At 41.2% G+C, this 13026-nt stretch overlaps 1 protein-coding gene across 11 annotated transcripts in view; it reads right to left on the bottom strand.

Moving 5' to 3' along the window:
• MANBA (mannosidase beta) overlaps positions 1-8821 on the bottom strand; it is a 51150-nt gene extending 42329 nt beyond the window's left edge. For 5 of the 11 annotated variants that reach the window (XR_004307055.2, XR_014945955.1, XR_014945957.1 and 2 more), the window contains exon 1: positions 2265-3424. Coding sequence is in view for 4 of the 11 variants with exons in the window: in XM_015862094.3 (XP_015717580.1) it covers positions 2265-2444 (180 nt within the window). In the remaining 7 variants the exon portion in view is untranslated. Of the gene's footprint in view, positions 1-1967; positions 3425-3472; positions 3714-8798 lie in introns of those variants that run through there. The other 6 variants (XR_014945956.1, XM_085547157.1, XM_085547153.1 and 3 more) reach the window with 6 other exon arrangements.
• Between the last annotated feature and the right edge of the window lie 4205 nt (positions 8822-13026).

The raw sequence follows: 13026 nt of genomic DNA on the forward strand, positions 1-13026 counted from the left end.
CAGCCAAACAAATATCCTGATGCCATCTCCTCTCCTTAGAGCTTTCACTGCAGTTAATTCAGCACTTGGAGTGTGCTGCTTGAATACAGGAGAAACAATACTTTAGTAGGAACGCAGGAGCATCTTCCCCATGAGCACGTTTCTAAGATGTATATTTGGTGCATTCAGGAAGATGGGTTCATCCGATGTATATTTTATAAGTCAAAGAGTAACAGCATTTCTAGAGGGAATTCTAAGAGGATCCAGAGAGAAAAGTAACAAGCCTTCAGTGTCAGAGAATTTCTACTATTCTAACATATACCCTGCATGGCAGATTAAAGTACATGAAAGCAGCTAGAGCAGGACTGCAAAAAACGCTTTGTATGAACCGCACAGCGACAAATAAGTTGCTTGCAGCCTATTCTTGTCATCTAAGCCACATTTGTAGGCTTAGAATTCAGCAGCTTATTCTTGCTGCTCCCCTTCCCCTCATTTTGGGGGTACTCACTCAGTTATGTTGCTGAACAGACCCTCTCAAGACTCACTGAATTCAGATTTCCAGCGTGAGTGCTAACCCATGAAAAATTCACAAGGATGAAGATGCAAGGACACGGAGCTATTTGCCATTTGCAAATCACACAGGAAAACAGCAAAAAGGTTTCGCTGGGTCCCTGAACATATGGGTCTTGCTATCCGGAGCAACTCAATTCCCACCAGCTCTGCTCTGTTTGCTGGTGCAGCTTTTCAGACTGATCTTCACTTTGATTACACACTGGTGAGCTATGTGGGCCCATTCCTCTCCTGGGCAGAATGCGCTTATTCTACTTGCCACAGCTTCCACAGTGGGTTCCCCAGCCAGGCATATCAGCACGTGCCCTAGGCAAGTTCATACTTGTACGTGCATAAACATGTTGTGAGTAGCAACAAGCAACAGTCACTGATTTAATGAGCCTGGTGCCCAGCCACCTATTAGCGAGACACATCCCACAGCTGACTGGGCCAGCAGGCTGACTAAGCTCATATCTGCATGCAGGCCTGGGATTCCACACAGGCACATGAAAGTTTGTGATCACAAACTCATTTCCAAATGCCATACTGCTGCTTAAAACAGCCAACATTACCAGTCAGCTCACAGCAATGCAGCTGAATTAGCAAACACATTTTCTAACTTTGTAAGAGTACTTAATGAGTAAGTAGATAAATGCCAGTCTTTCATTACAGCAGTAACTTGAGAGTTCAACTCAGTGCGTTGGTCACAGTTTCTCCTGAACGATTACTCATACTTATCAACACAGTGTCTCACAGCACAGCAAAACAGCTGAGACATTCAGTCTATTATAGGAACTTTGTATGGGAGAAGCTGGTACAACCCTCGTTGCCGATCCTATTGCTGTTCCTAGTACGTTTTCTAGCATAGCCAAATATTTCTCAGTTTTACAGATCTTGTTAACCTCACAATGTTCTGTCTCTTCAGTTTCACTCACATTCTACGTATTTCCTTTTAATAAGGCATCATAAGAGTGACCCAGCCTTGCTCAGTGCCACGTTCCTTGTGCTGAGTCACAAGCAAGTGATGCTGTAATCAGTATAAACTTTGCCTCCAATCTACGTCTGCAGTTTTGATCACTTGTCCCAGGAAACAGTCACTATGTTTTTGTACATCTGACAACTGAAAGAAGCAGTAAGAAGCAGATAAAGCCAAGCTTTGAGAAGTGTGATGGCAGGAATTTGGTGTTTCAGTGAGATCAACTTAGTCATGGTTTGGAATATGCTTTCCTAAGGCAGCATGGGAGCAAGCAATCTCAGCTGTTTTGATGTACTCTGCATGTGTTAAAAGAGACGTTTAAAGGACGGTAATGTCTGAGATCCCTGAACTTCTTGCATCAGCAAGCCCAATTTCAGCAGGGCAGGCTGAGGATTCCTTACTTCGTTTCCAAGTAACACGGCCATGAGCCATGACCTACACCCTGTGATGCTCACGTACCTACCCGGTGTCTGCAGCTGGGTTCCGTGTCAAACCTATTGAACCTCATGCACGTAAGGCACGAGTTTCCTTATGTGCATCCCATGTCCCGTTTCAAACTGCTCTGTGGCGGTGACCCTGTGGCTCTGTGCGCTGCACACACCGAGGCCTTGGCCACTAGGGGAGCACTGCTGTACAAGCAGGACCTGCAGCACCATATGCAGCTCCGAGGTTGGGTGGTGGGCGCCGTGTTCCACCACGGCCGGCACCCGCGCGGCGGGGCCACACCCCGCCGCCCTCTGCCCGCCGCCCGCGGCCGTACCTGGATGAGGCCCCGGCGGTGCAGGGCGGTATGCACGCAGCCCGGCACCTCCCCTCGGAGCGACAGCGAGCCGTTCCCGTTGCCCAGCCGCCAGACACCCCGCAGGCTGTGCACCTCGGGGCCGCCCGCGGCCACCCCCCCCGCCGCTACCAGCAGTAAGAGCACGGCGGCGCGGCCCATGGCCTCTGCGGGAGGCAAGAGCGCAACGCAACGCGCCGCCCGCCCCACGGCCCACGAGCGCTGAGGCGGCGCTGCGGGACGACAACGAACGTTGGGGGCGGGCGGGGCGGCCGCGCGCCTCCTGTACCCGACCGTTAATGGCGGCTCGGGGCCAACATGGCGGAGACAGCGAGGCGGGTGCGGGGCAGAGCGGCTTTAATCCCTCTTTGGGCTATGAAATGACAGAGGGATATAACATCAGAACGGACGCCGCCCTCCTAAAAGGGTACTCTGCTTCCACATAAAGCTTAGCACAGCTGCTGCAAGTTTCGATTGTAAGAGCTGGTTGTGGAGCAGAAGTGAGAAGTCCAAAGAAGCAACTCCAGTATCCTCTGCTAAACCTCGTGCAGGACTTTCTGCAGTACTTCACGAGCCGAGTCCCTTCGGTCACAGCTTAAAACAGGAATTAAAGGATGAGCAGAAGGAACTGAAAGCACACACTGCCACGGCTGCTTTCTGGGAACCAGCTCTGCTGCAGGGGGGCCTGATCAGCTTTTAATTAAGCCCCACAAACTTACTTACGTGAGTAAGCCCAACATAGGACACACACTCTGATTTGAAAAGTTTTTACTCAACTTATCAGCCTCTTCAGAATCAGGCAGGAAGGCAATTTGCCGTCTAACACTCAAGTGAGAACGTGAAATATGGTTAAAAACAGAAAACCACACAAATTGCTGTAAAGCAGCAATGCTACCACTAGCACCACATCTCACTGTTACTATATCATTTTTTCCTCTTTAAAACAGAAGTCACTGCACATCCAAATAAAGCAAAATTATACATGGAGGTGCCTACGTGTGATTCTGCATAGAAATGCAACCAACCATTCCAAGAAACCTCAACTAACTGCAGGCATTTTCTTCCTATTCTGTTTTCCCACTTCCGTCCTCGTGTTTCCTTAATGCCTATAATCATAGACTGTAAAATTAGAGGAATAAACACGTAAAGCATTTTGGGATGCTAAAAGGTTAATCATTTCAACAACATACATACGTAGACCAAGTCGAATAAGACTGTAGTATGGCTGACACATGAGAGCAGGCTGCTGCTTCTGGCACGTAGCAGAGACTAAGAGTGATTGCAGACAAGAATAGGAATAACCAGAGTTTTGTTGGCTTGTTCATTTGGTTTATCTTCTGGCTTTCACACAAGTCTTTAGGAGGTTTAGAAGAACATCTTTCTGTGTCAACAGCCCTTCATTTCAAGAGAAAAACATCAGCCCTCCCATACATCTATGTATATGACAAAATCACAGGTGATTTTTTTCGGAGCAGAAGGGCACAGTTCTAAGAAATACTGGTCTGAAAAACAGCCGATGCTTGTTTTTTCACTCTGAAAAACTCTGCTGCCACCCTCAAAAAGGAATGGTTGGGGCTGCTCTATTTGACAACAGAGTCTGTGCAGGAATCTAAACATGAAAGTGGTTACCGTGGTGGTGCTGCTTAAGAGACCACCCAGGATATTACTTCTCAAGAAGCAGATTTACAAAGAATTAAGTTTAAATGCTACCAAAGTGCAACTGTAAGATGGCTTTTTTTTTCCTCTTTTTTTTTTTTTTTTTTTTTAAATGAGCTTTTTCCAGTAAGTCATGTGGTAGCTTCTCAGTAAGAAGGAAACTGTGTTTCAAGATGTTTACTGTACTTCCGTGTTTTCTTAGCCTTTTATTTTTCTCAAGACTCACTGAAGCAACTCACAAAAAAAATAATCCTAAAAACAATGCTGTAATCAAGCGTTCTGAGAACACGTTGTTTCCTTGTTCAAGGCTTATAATTAAGTTAAATCACGTCTCATTTTCATCTCAGTTTTAGGGTGTTTTTTTTTTCTTTGCTGTTGTTTCTTTGAGGGTGTTTTTAAACAAATAACATTTTTGCTGTTTAATGATATCACAGTCTGAAAGGTTGTGTTAAATGTTTAAGACATAGTAAAGTCTTGCGAGTGGTTTTCTTTCATTGTGTACAATATTCCAGCTTTCTGAAAGAAATTTAGAAGGTTACTACAGTTCTTACTCTTGAAGGCTGCAAGCAGATATTCTTTTATCAACTAAAATGAAATGCTAAGAGCAAAAGCCTATCTTTGACAGTATTAGAATAAACTCAGAGCAGTTCAATTGAAGCTGCCCAAATTCTGTTGCATTAACTCCACGGTCTTTTGTTTCCAATTGCTATGCAGTCTCTATCATCATGACAGGCTGTGGATGCTTTCTCTTTCGAATTCAAGTTCAGACAAAGGTTTCAAGCAGGTTCTCACAGATTTGGCTGCAGTACTTCAAGATATTACTGCCCCCACCTGTCCACCTTGTATCATTCTTCCACTACAGGTTGCCACAAAGCAATACAGGCCTTGTGTTCACACCAAACCATGCTGGAGCTCGCTGGCTTTAGATAACTATACACCACCACAGACAATTTGTCAAAGCAGCAAAACAACTGAAGGGTTGTCTACTTTGGGGAGTTCTGCATTGATGCAGCAACATTGATACAGACGTGTTGGTTAAATACTGGTGTAAAACAGGACTGGTGTTAAGATCACTGCATATCCTTCCCAATAGTACAGCACATGTATGAAAGCTTTAACCTCTGTGTATTTTCTGTTCCCTGACAGCCTCTACAAACACAGAACTGTTATGCAAAACAGTTACTTTCCAGGCTGGCATAAAAGCAATACAGAGCAGGGAGCTTTCCAGCTATGAGTTTACAAAGGATGGACAGAAATAACAGATTTCAGGCATTATTCTTTGTTTATATTGAATCTATCAAAAAAGGGAAGCTAAAAATAAAATGAGGAAATAAATTAGCGTTGTTTTTGGATGAGGATACCATCAATACATTGTACTGAGAACATTGTACTGGGTTATTACCAGCAAAATACAAAATGAGGATCTAAGTTGGCAGGCCTGAAGTTTCTTTTATAATTATTTTTAAGTCTGTAGGTCACTGCAAGGGTATTTTGTCAGCAGACAAAATTGCTCAGCCCTAATAATCATGTGCAAACCAAGGTAAGTATGTGGAAACTACTGCTCTAGGCAAATGTAGTATAGAGGGAAAAAAAATAGGCAATAGGAATTTCAAAACTGCATATGCAGAAAGACAGCTGGTACCTTGACTATGCCCTTAAACCCAGCCAGGTATGCTAGTGTAGAAAGGCTGTATTTGTACCTCAGCGTAACATTTTGTTTTGAGATGGGCTCAAATCACAGGACTCTGGTTACAAAGTGCAAACCATCCATGGTATAGACACAAAAGGCGTAGGGATCTCTAAGGCCAACACGATCAGATTCCTCAAGACAGGTTCTTTAGAAGATGCAGTTTTCAAAGCTATTATTCTCTTTGGTTTACAAACACCTTTGAAACAATGAGTCTATTTATAAGATTACATAACACTGACCACTGTCATTTACCCTTTGTCTCACAAGCAGACAGATACTGTCTGAAGTCTACATGGCACTGTCTGAGCTACTGTTAACTAGAACTTAAAACATAGCTAGAATCAAAACTGATTCTCTGGCATTTACAGGAATACAGTAGTATGTATGAGGGCAGTAGTACAAAACAACTTGCTTCACCTTTCTCAAAGGTCTGAAACTAGACAGCTGTAACCACAACATATGATTTGTCTACGAACACCCAAAATTAAATCCCTCAGAATGTGACTATCAGAGGTAATAAACCATTTCCTGGATGACAGAAGATTGACAGGCTTCTGTTTTACTAAGGCAGTGTGCTTCACTTGGCACTGTGTCAGCTGAACGCAGGACATACCAAACATGCTACACTAAGTACAAAACGCATCTCTATCCTACAGTTTTAATGAATGTTTTCCTTGCAGGTGAACAGTGTGAGAAAGTCAACAAAAAATTATAGCTGATAAACTACACGAGTAAACTTCAATGGATTTAATGTTGTAGAAGCACCTGGGAACAGTATTTCTTTTCTAGTTCAGTCACTTAAGACAAATCACTGGGACAGGTCAGGACTCCTGTTTCTCAGTGCTTAACTAGAAATAATGTACCTGCCATGGGCCTCACTAGGACACCACTCCTCCCACCCATTTCCACAAGCTTCCAGGAACAGACAAAATAATAAACACTTGGTACTTGTCACCTGAAATTACAATTATTTTAACACCTACAAGAAATGCTAAATTCTTAACCAATGGAGTCCACGCGGACCTAACTCAAGTTCCATTTAACACAAAGACAGGAACAAAGAGCCTGACTATACATAAAAAAACCTTCTCTTGTCTAAATGATCCCAGTGCAAGATGTTGAAGTAAAGAAACTGCATCCTCATGCAGCTCAGGATGCTACTACCTACCACATCACTCACTACACTGGCACAAATGTTTCAGGCATGTGATACAGAAACTGACTCATGCATGTTAATCAAGTGGACATATTTTACTACGGACTGTTATTTCAAAGTGTCTTAGTACATAAACAGCCCTAAAAATAGAACGTTATGCATGTTCACCTACAGAGAACTACTGTGCATTTGTTTTGATTCTTATGGTAACAAAAAGGAAGCAAGACTTAGAACTGTCTTTGACTATGAATTTCTTGTTTTGGTACTAGTTACAAGTTCAGGCTATTTTGATACTTGTACTGAAAGTAGAGGGGCAGGCAGTAATCCTAAGGCTGTAAACACAATAAAGAGGAACATCAGAAGAACCTTAATCTCAGTCCCTTTTGAAAGGACCCTCACCTCTTCTGGAAGCAGAGTTAAGATAGTATTCACACACACCTTGTTCCAGCCACCTTCCCAGCCTTGTGGAACCAAGTATCCGCTGCTCAAATTATTGCCTATGTCTCTGATAACTGCTACAAGAGCCACAGCTGCATGGTAAAGTTGTTTTCTGAACACTAAGACTATAGGTAAGTGCAGAGGTAACTGTAGCTAGTGGGAACTGGCATGATCTACTGAAATAAGAAAAGCTACACTGTAACTTCAATATAACCTCCGAATGTAAACACTCAGTGTGCGTTTTGAGGTCTTACTGTACAGAAGTGCCATTATATCCTGAAGATAGTTTCAAGTTTCATTACTGAGTTAGAGGGACCAGACACCTCAGGTTTTGGCACTTTTTAACATACTAGCAAAATAAGCAGCATTTAGCTTCCTTCTGCCATAACCCACTTTGACATCTCACAGTGGGCAAACTAACAGACAAGGAGAACCCACTGCATTGCTGAAAAGAGTCACTGATTGTTTTGTAAACATCCTGGTAGCAATCTGAACTTGGAGATTTTTCAAGACCTCTTCTGTTTGTTTTGTTGTGTTCCCTTAATACCAGAGATGCTGAACCACTGTTTATCCTTCCAGCTTCCTGGCAATGATCCATAATCTTGTAACCACAAACTATAATTGCTGCTATTTCCTCCTAGCAGAACTCCTCAAGAATAGCTTATCAGTTAGCTGCAGCTGGCTCACAAGGTACAGCTGGCTGCCCTCTCCACTGTCCACACCCTCGAGTATTCATGATGTATGTGTCAGCATATGCTACGTGATAACTTCTCTTCAAACATTCCGTGACACTGACATCTTCCCTCTTACACTTTGCCCCAGCACATCTGCTCTTCAGATACAGAACATTAATACAGTTTCTACACCTTTACTTATCTAAGAGCTCAGAAAGCTTAACACATTTTCATTACTTTTGAAAACATTCCTCCCAACCAGAACCACTGCAGCAAGCTTAATAATTCCAGAAGATTGCTAGTAATATTCTAACCATTACCCTGTATCCTTTCTTCATGTTTTTGCACCTCACAAAGCATAATGTGCTCCAGCAACTGCCTAAAATCCTTGTTCAGAAGCTGGAAGCACTTAGAGACCACAGATGTTGCCTAACTTAACTATATGGCAGAGACTTCCCCATTGGAAGAAATTACTTCAGGAAAATTTATCAAAGAAACTCAATTTCCTTGATACAATTTGGTATCCAGAAGTTTGAAAGCACCCAGTCAATGGCTTTCCAGAAGCATGTCTTCTCATCAGCTTTTTCTTCTGAAATCCTGTGTATTCTTCTATGTCAGCTGTGACAGTGTCTCATTTAATATTACATGGAGAAACACGTCAGGGTTACTTGTATTACATCAAAGCACAACCTTTTCTCACATAATCTACAACTAATCCAAACAGAACACACTTCTCCATTTATAACCAAAAAGGTGAGAAAATTAAAAATCCACATCCTTAGCACTGAAATGGTAATTCTGAGTTTAAGAGGTACCAGGAAGTAGGAGTGGAGAAAAACTGAGCTAAGTAACAGGCATCTACCTCCCACCTAACTCAAGTGCTTGCAATGGGGTAACCTTACCTTGAAGTGTAGCTTTCAGTGAATTTAGAATGGCTTCTCAGGAAACATAAATCACTACACAAACAAGACCTAGGGATATCTTCTTGAAATACAACTCAAACTGCAAAAAACACATTAATGAGAGCAGTTAATACAACTAGCAATAGAAAGCGGTCAGACTCAATTGACTCAAGTTCTACCCTTTATACCGGCGAAGTCCTGTATCTGCATTTGTCCCATAGCAGCTCGCTGCTGAGCTTAGAGCTCACTCTCAAGCAAACTATCAGCCCAAAAATGAAACTATTTTTATGCTAAAAAAACTGAAGGCAAAGGAGGCTTATGCTAGTAAAAATTGTATGTATTTAAGTAGACATACTGGTTTATGCGTGTTACACTTTGCAGATAAACCATGGAGAACTTTGTTCTTCTTTTTATAACACTGGCACCTACCAATGCAAAACTTTACTTTTGTGAGTGTATGGAAACCCCCTATTTATGCAAAGCTAAGCACCTACAACTGTACAAAAGTAACTGTATACTGAAGAATTTATAACACTCAAAGTGAATGCAATATTTACTACTATGCTGAAATATACCATAAACATAACGCAAAAGAATCATCTACAAAGCCACACTCACCCTCTACCTTTCAGGGGGGCTACGTTTATTTCTACTGTGCACAATAAGAAACTTGCAGAATCACACAATGGCTTAATATATAAAAATACATGCAACACAGGTAGTCTGATTCTATAAGCTTACGTGTTAAAGTTTTCTATTCAGACTGCAGTACAACTGAACCAATAAAGACTTCTCTAAATGTCCTGTATTTCACTCGACATCTTGTTTTCTACTGAACCGGTTAATGCATTTGTATATGGTTTGTCCTCTGGCCTTTAAAACCAAACAACAATCTCTTAAGCAGTGAGCACTTTGTGTTCTAAAAGATGTCTCTTGATATGAAATCCTTATGGGCTACAAAGGAGAAAAATAGAACGGCAAGGAACAGAGGTACAAAAAGCTGAACAAAATTTGTACCTGAAAATTCTCAAGGCACACGTCATTAGACCAGACAGATGCTGAAGAGAAGCAAGACTTCAAGACATCAAGATTTTAATAACATTCAGTTCCAAATACTCAATTCTCCAGCCAGAACTCTCCCATTCTATATCAGTACCACGCTCTGGAAGCTTCCCTGATGTCCACTAAGGTTGTCAATGGAGACCTTCTGCAACACCTAACAGAGATACTTTCCTCAATGCTCTTTTAAGTAGAAATACCAAGAGACCTGACAAAGAGATCTGAACCCCTTATTCCAATTAAAGCAGCCCAATCTTTGTAATAGAGGAAAGAACGGTTATACTTATCAGACTTTTACATTTCTAAGCTATCTATAAATCAGTTAATCTTACTGCATTCATTATCAGAGGAGGATTAACAACATAGCAGAGATTCTGTAGATGTTATTTCAGCAAAAGAGCATCCTTCCCCAGAGAAATGTCAGCTTTGTACTAAACACCAAAGCTATGACACATCTTTACCACTTACCTTCACAAGTCAGTCAGTGAGGAAGGAGTTAATAAATTCATGCCATGTGCAGTACACATGGCTGCATCTTACAGTTCCTCGTTTAGATGGCAAGATCTGGGGTGCCTTCAAAGACACTTGCATATGAAAAACTCCGTACACACCTGCAAAAGCTCTATTATCTACACCCTGAGTTAATTCTTCATAAAGTCAAGTTTGAGGTTATACTCAACAGGCTAACCTGGATGCTTAAAATTACAACTGATGAGCTATCCTACTGCAGGTTACTTCCATTTGACTTTGCACTAGAGATTATTTGACAATACATTTGCACTTCACAATGACACAGGCAGCACATCTTCACCTTTCATACCTTCCCTGTACATTTGTAGTTTTGTTTCCTGCTTTACCCTGCTTTCAATGCATTGCTCCCGCACTGTTCCCACGATGTAAGCCCTACGCTTTATAAACACCTTAAAAAGTAGTTGGAATTAGGGCTAAACATGCAATTGCCTATCAAGGTCAAAATACAACATCTCATCAATTGATGCTATTTTTACATTGAAGGCACTATGGTAAAATAGCATCCATTCAACAACACAAAGAATTGCAGCAAACAGCAAGTGGGCTTTCTTTTCTTTTTTCTCCAATTTTTTGGGGAAATGGAGGGGGCACGGGGGTTATATTTAGGGGGTTTAAGAGTGGCCCATATTCCAATGAAATAACCTTTGTACCTTAAGAAACTTTTATTGATCATGGATTACTTCCCTCCTTCCCCTGTTCCTATGCCAATTTGTTTCACACAACTCACTAAAGCAAATAGTTGTCTTAGTGTAGTCTTCATACATTAGCACTACAAAGCTTTCCCTCCTCCCCCTTTTTTTAATCTATAAACACAGCAAGTGATCTTCAACTGAATTCCAACCTCTACCACATCTTAAGTGCTATTAAAGACTTGCTGATAGTAATTCAGAATAAACTTTCAGTCCACAACTGATGAGTCTATTGGATCTGCTTCAGATTACGATGCAGATAAGAAATATTCTTATAATAGTGAAGTATCTGAACTAATTTTTAAAGAACAATTGGTAGAGGTTGCAGAAAAGACTAAAAAATTATTTAGCACATTTCTGGCTGCAAACGTTTAAATCATCAAGTCCTTTTAATTCATTTAACTCATTTTTGCCTAAGCAGTCATCAAATCGAACAGGACTGGTACAGTTCACACATTGACATTAACTAGACTTTTAATCAATTGCCAGACTGCAGTTCTATCCCTCCACAGTAACCAGATTGTATTCTTGTGGTCTGCTTAAAAACACTTGTTTCAGAAATACTTTGCTTATAACATCTTTGTTTTCTACAAACACTGTCAAAGCCATTTACACAACGAGACTTTGTTCAATTCAGTACTTTTAGGATGGAGTTGACTAGTGAGCTGAAGTTATTATCATACTTGTCACCCTGAACTAAGTCTTTTAAATAGAGCTGGGCAGGACAACTCAACTTCAGGGCTTTCAAAAACCCTCAGTTTTCACAAATCCAAATAGTTTTTGTTCCTCCATATGTTTCACTACAGCTGCAACCTTCTAGACTTGTGGTAGATAGACTTATTGAGGTAATCACAAATTAACTTCTTTTGTTTTGGCAGAAGTTCTTGAATTCTTTCATTTCCTTCTGAGCTCATGCTAGACAGTTTCTTTCCTCAGCATCCCCTGCCTTTAAGACCGAGCCCATTAAACCTTCAGGGGAAGCTGGCACACCACCCAAGACTGCTTTGAGGACAGAACACTTACTATTTCCTGTCTCGTAAATACAGCAGCATAATCTCTGGCACACATGTGTAACACCTGCAACATCTACAATTCACCAATCACTCTTTCATCAGAATACATGCTTTCCACTTACTGAAAAGATCACGAAGTACCTACCATCAGGAAGTACATGAGAAATACATAGCAGTCCAGGCAAGATTTCCATCTTCCATGCAACATTTTACTATCTTCTTTCCTGACCCCCCTCATCCACACCTCAAGTTTTACAAAGTTTGGTGCCTTACATCTCACATCTTTCTAGTTGATCACAATGGCTACGGCTCCATGACAAAGTAATAAGCATTATATTAACACAATTACCACAAAGGTAAGAGCGACATATTTGCCAGTTTACAGATACATGCTTTTACCTCGATTGCAATGCTATTTGGCAGCTGCATTTCAAGTATATTCAATTCCAGAGAAATGGCACAAAAGTAAAAACCCTTTGGTTAGCAAGGCAAAAAAACTACACAAACTGCAGCTTCACAAACAAACCTGTATACGTCATTTCAGTGATGCATGCACTGTTAAAGACAGCCCGGCTTTCTTAATTTCAAGCCAACTATTTCTTTAAAGTTCACTTTCATATTTTAAAACCGGAACAAATCATGTCCAAACTACATATTCAATTTTTTTTTATATATATAAAAATTAAGGTTTAACATTTATTTTACATCTAGCTTTCCACATCCATGTGGGGACAAGGAATCAGAATGTACATAACTATAAGCTGTGCAGAAGTGGTGCCGTGCGAAGTCACAGATGCACAATAAACTGATAATACAAGACTAGAGAAAATGAAGCCATGGATGTTAAAAATGGAGAGAGACAAAAACAAACAAAAATCAAACAAGGAAATATATGAAGGAAGAAGGCAGGAAACAGGAGAGCCAGATGCTTAATAA

The sequence above is a fragment of the Coturnix japonica genome, chromosome 4 (assembly GCF_054131305.1).
Source record: "Coturnix japonica strain WE chromosome 4, WE-NBRP24, whole genome shotgun sequence".
Lineage (NCBI taxonomy): Eukaryota > Metazoa > Chordata > Aves > Galliformes > Phasianidae > Coturnix > Coturnix japonica.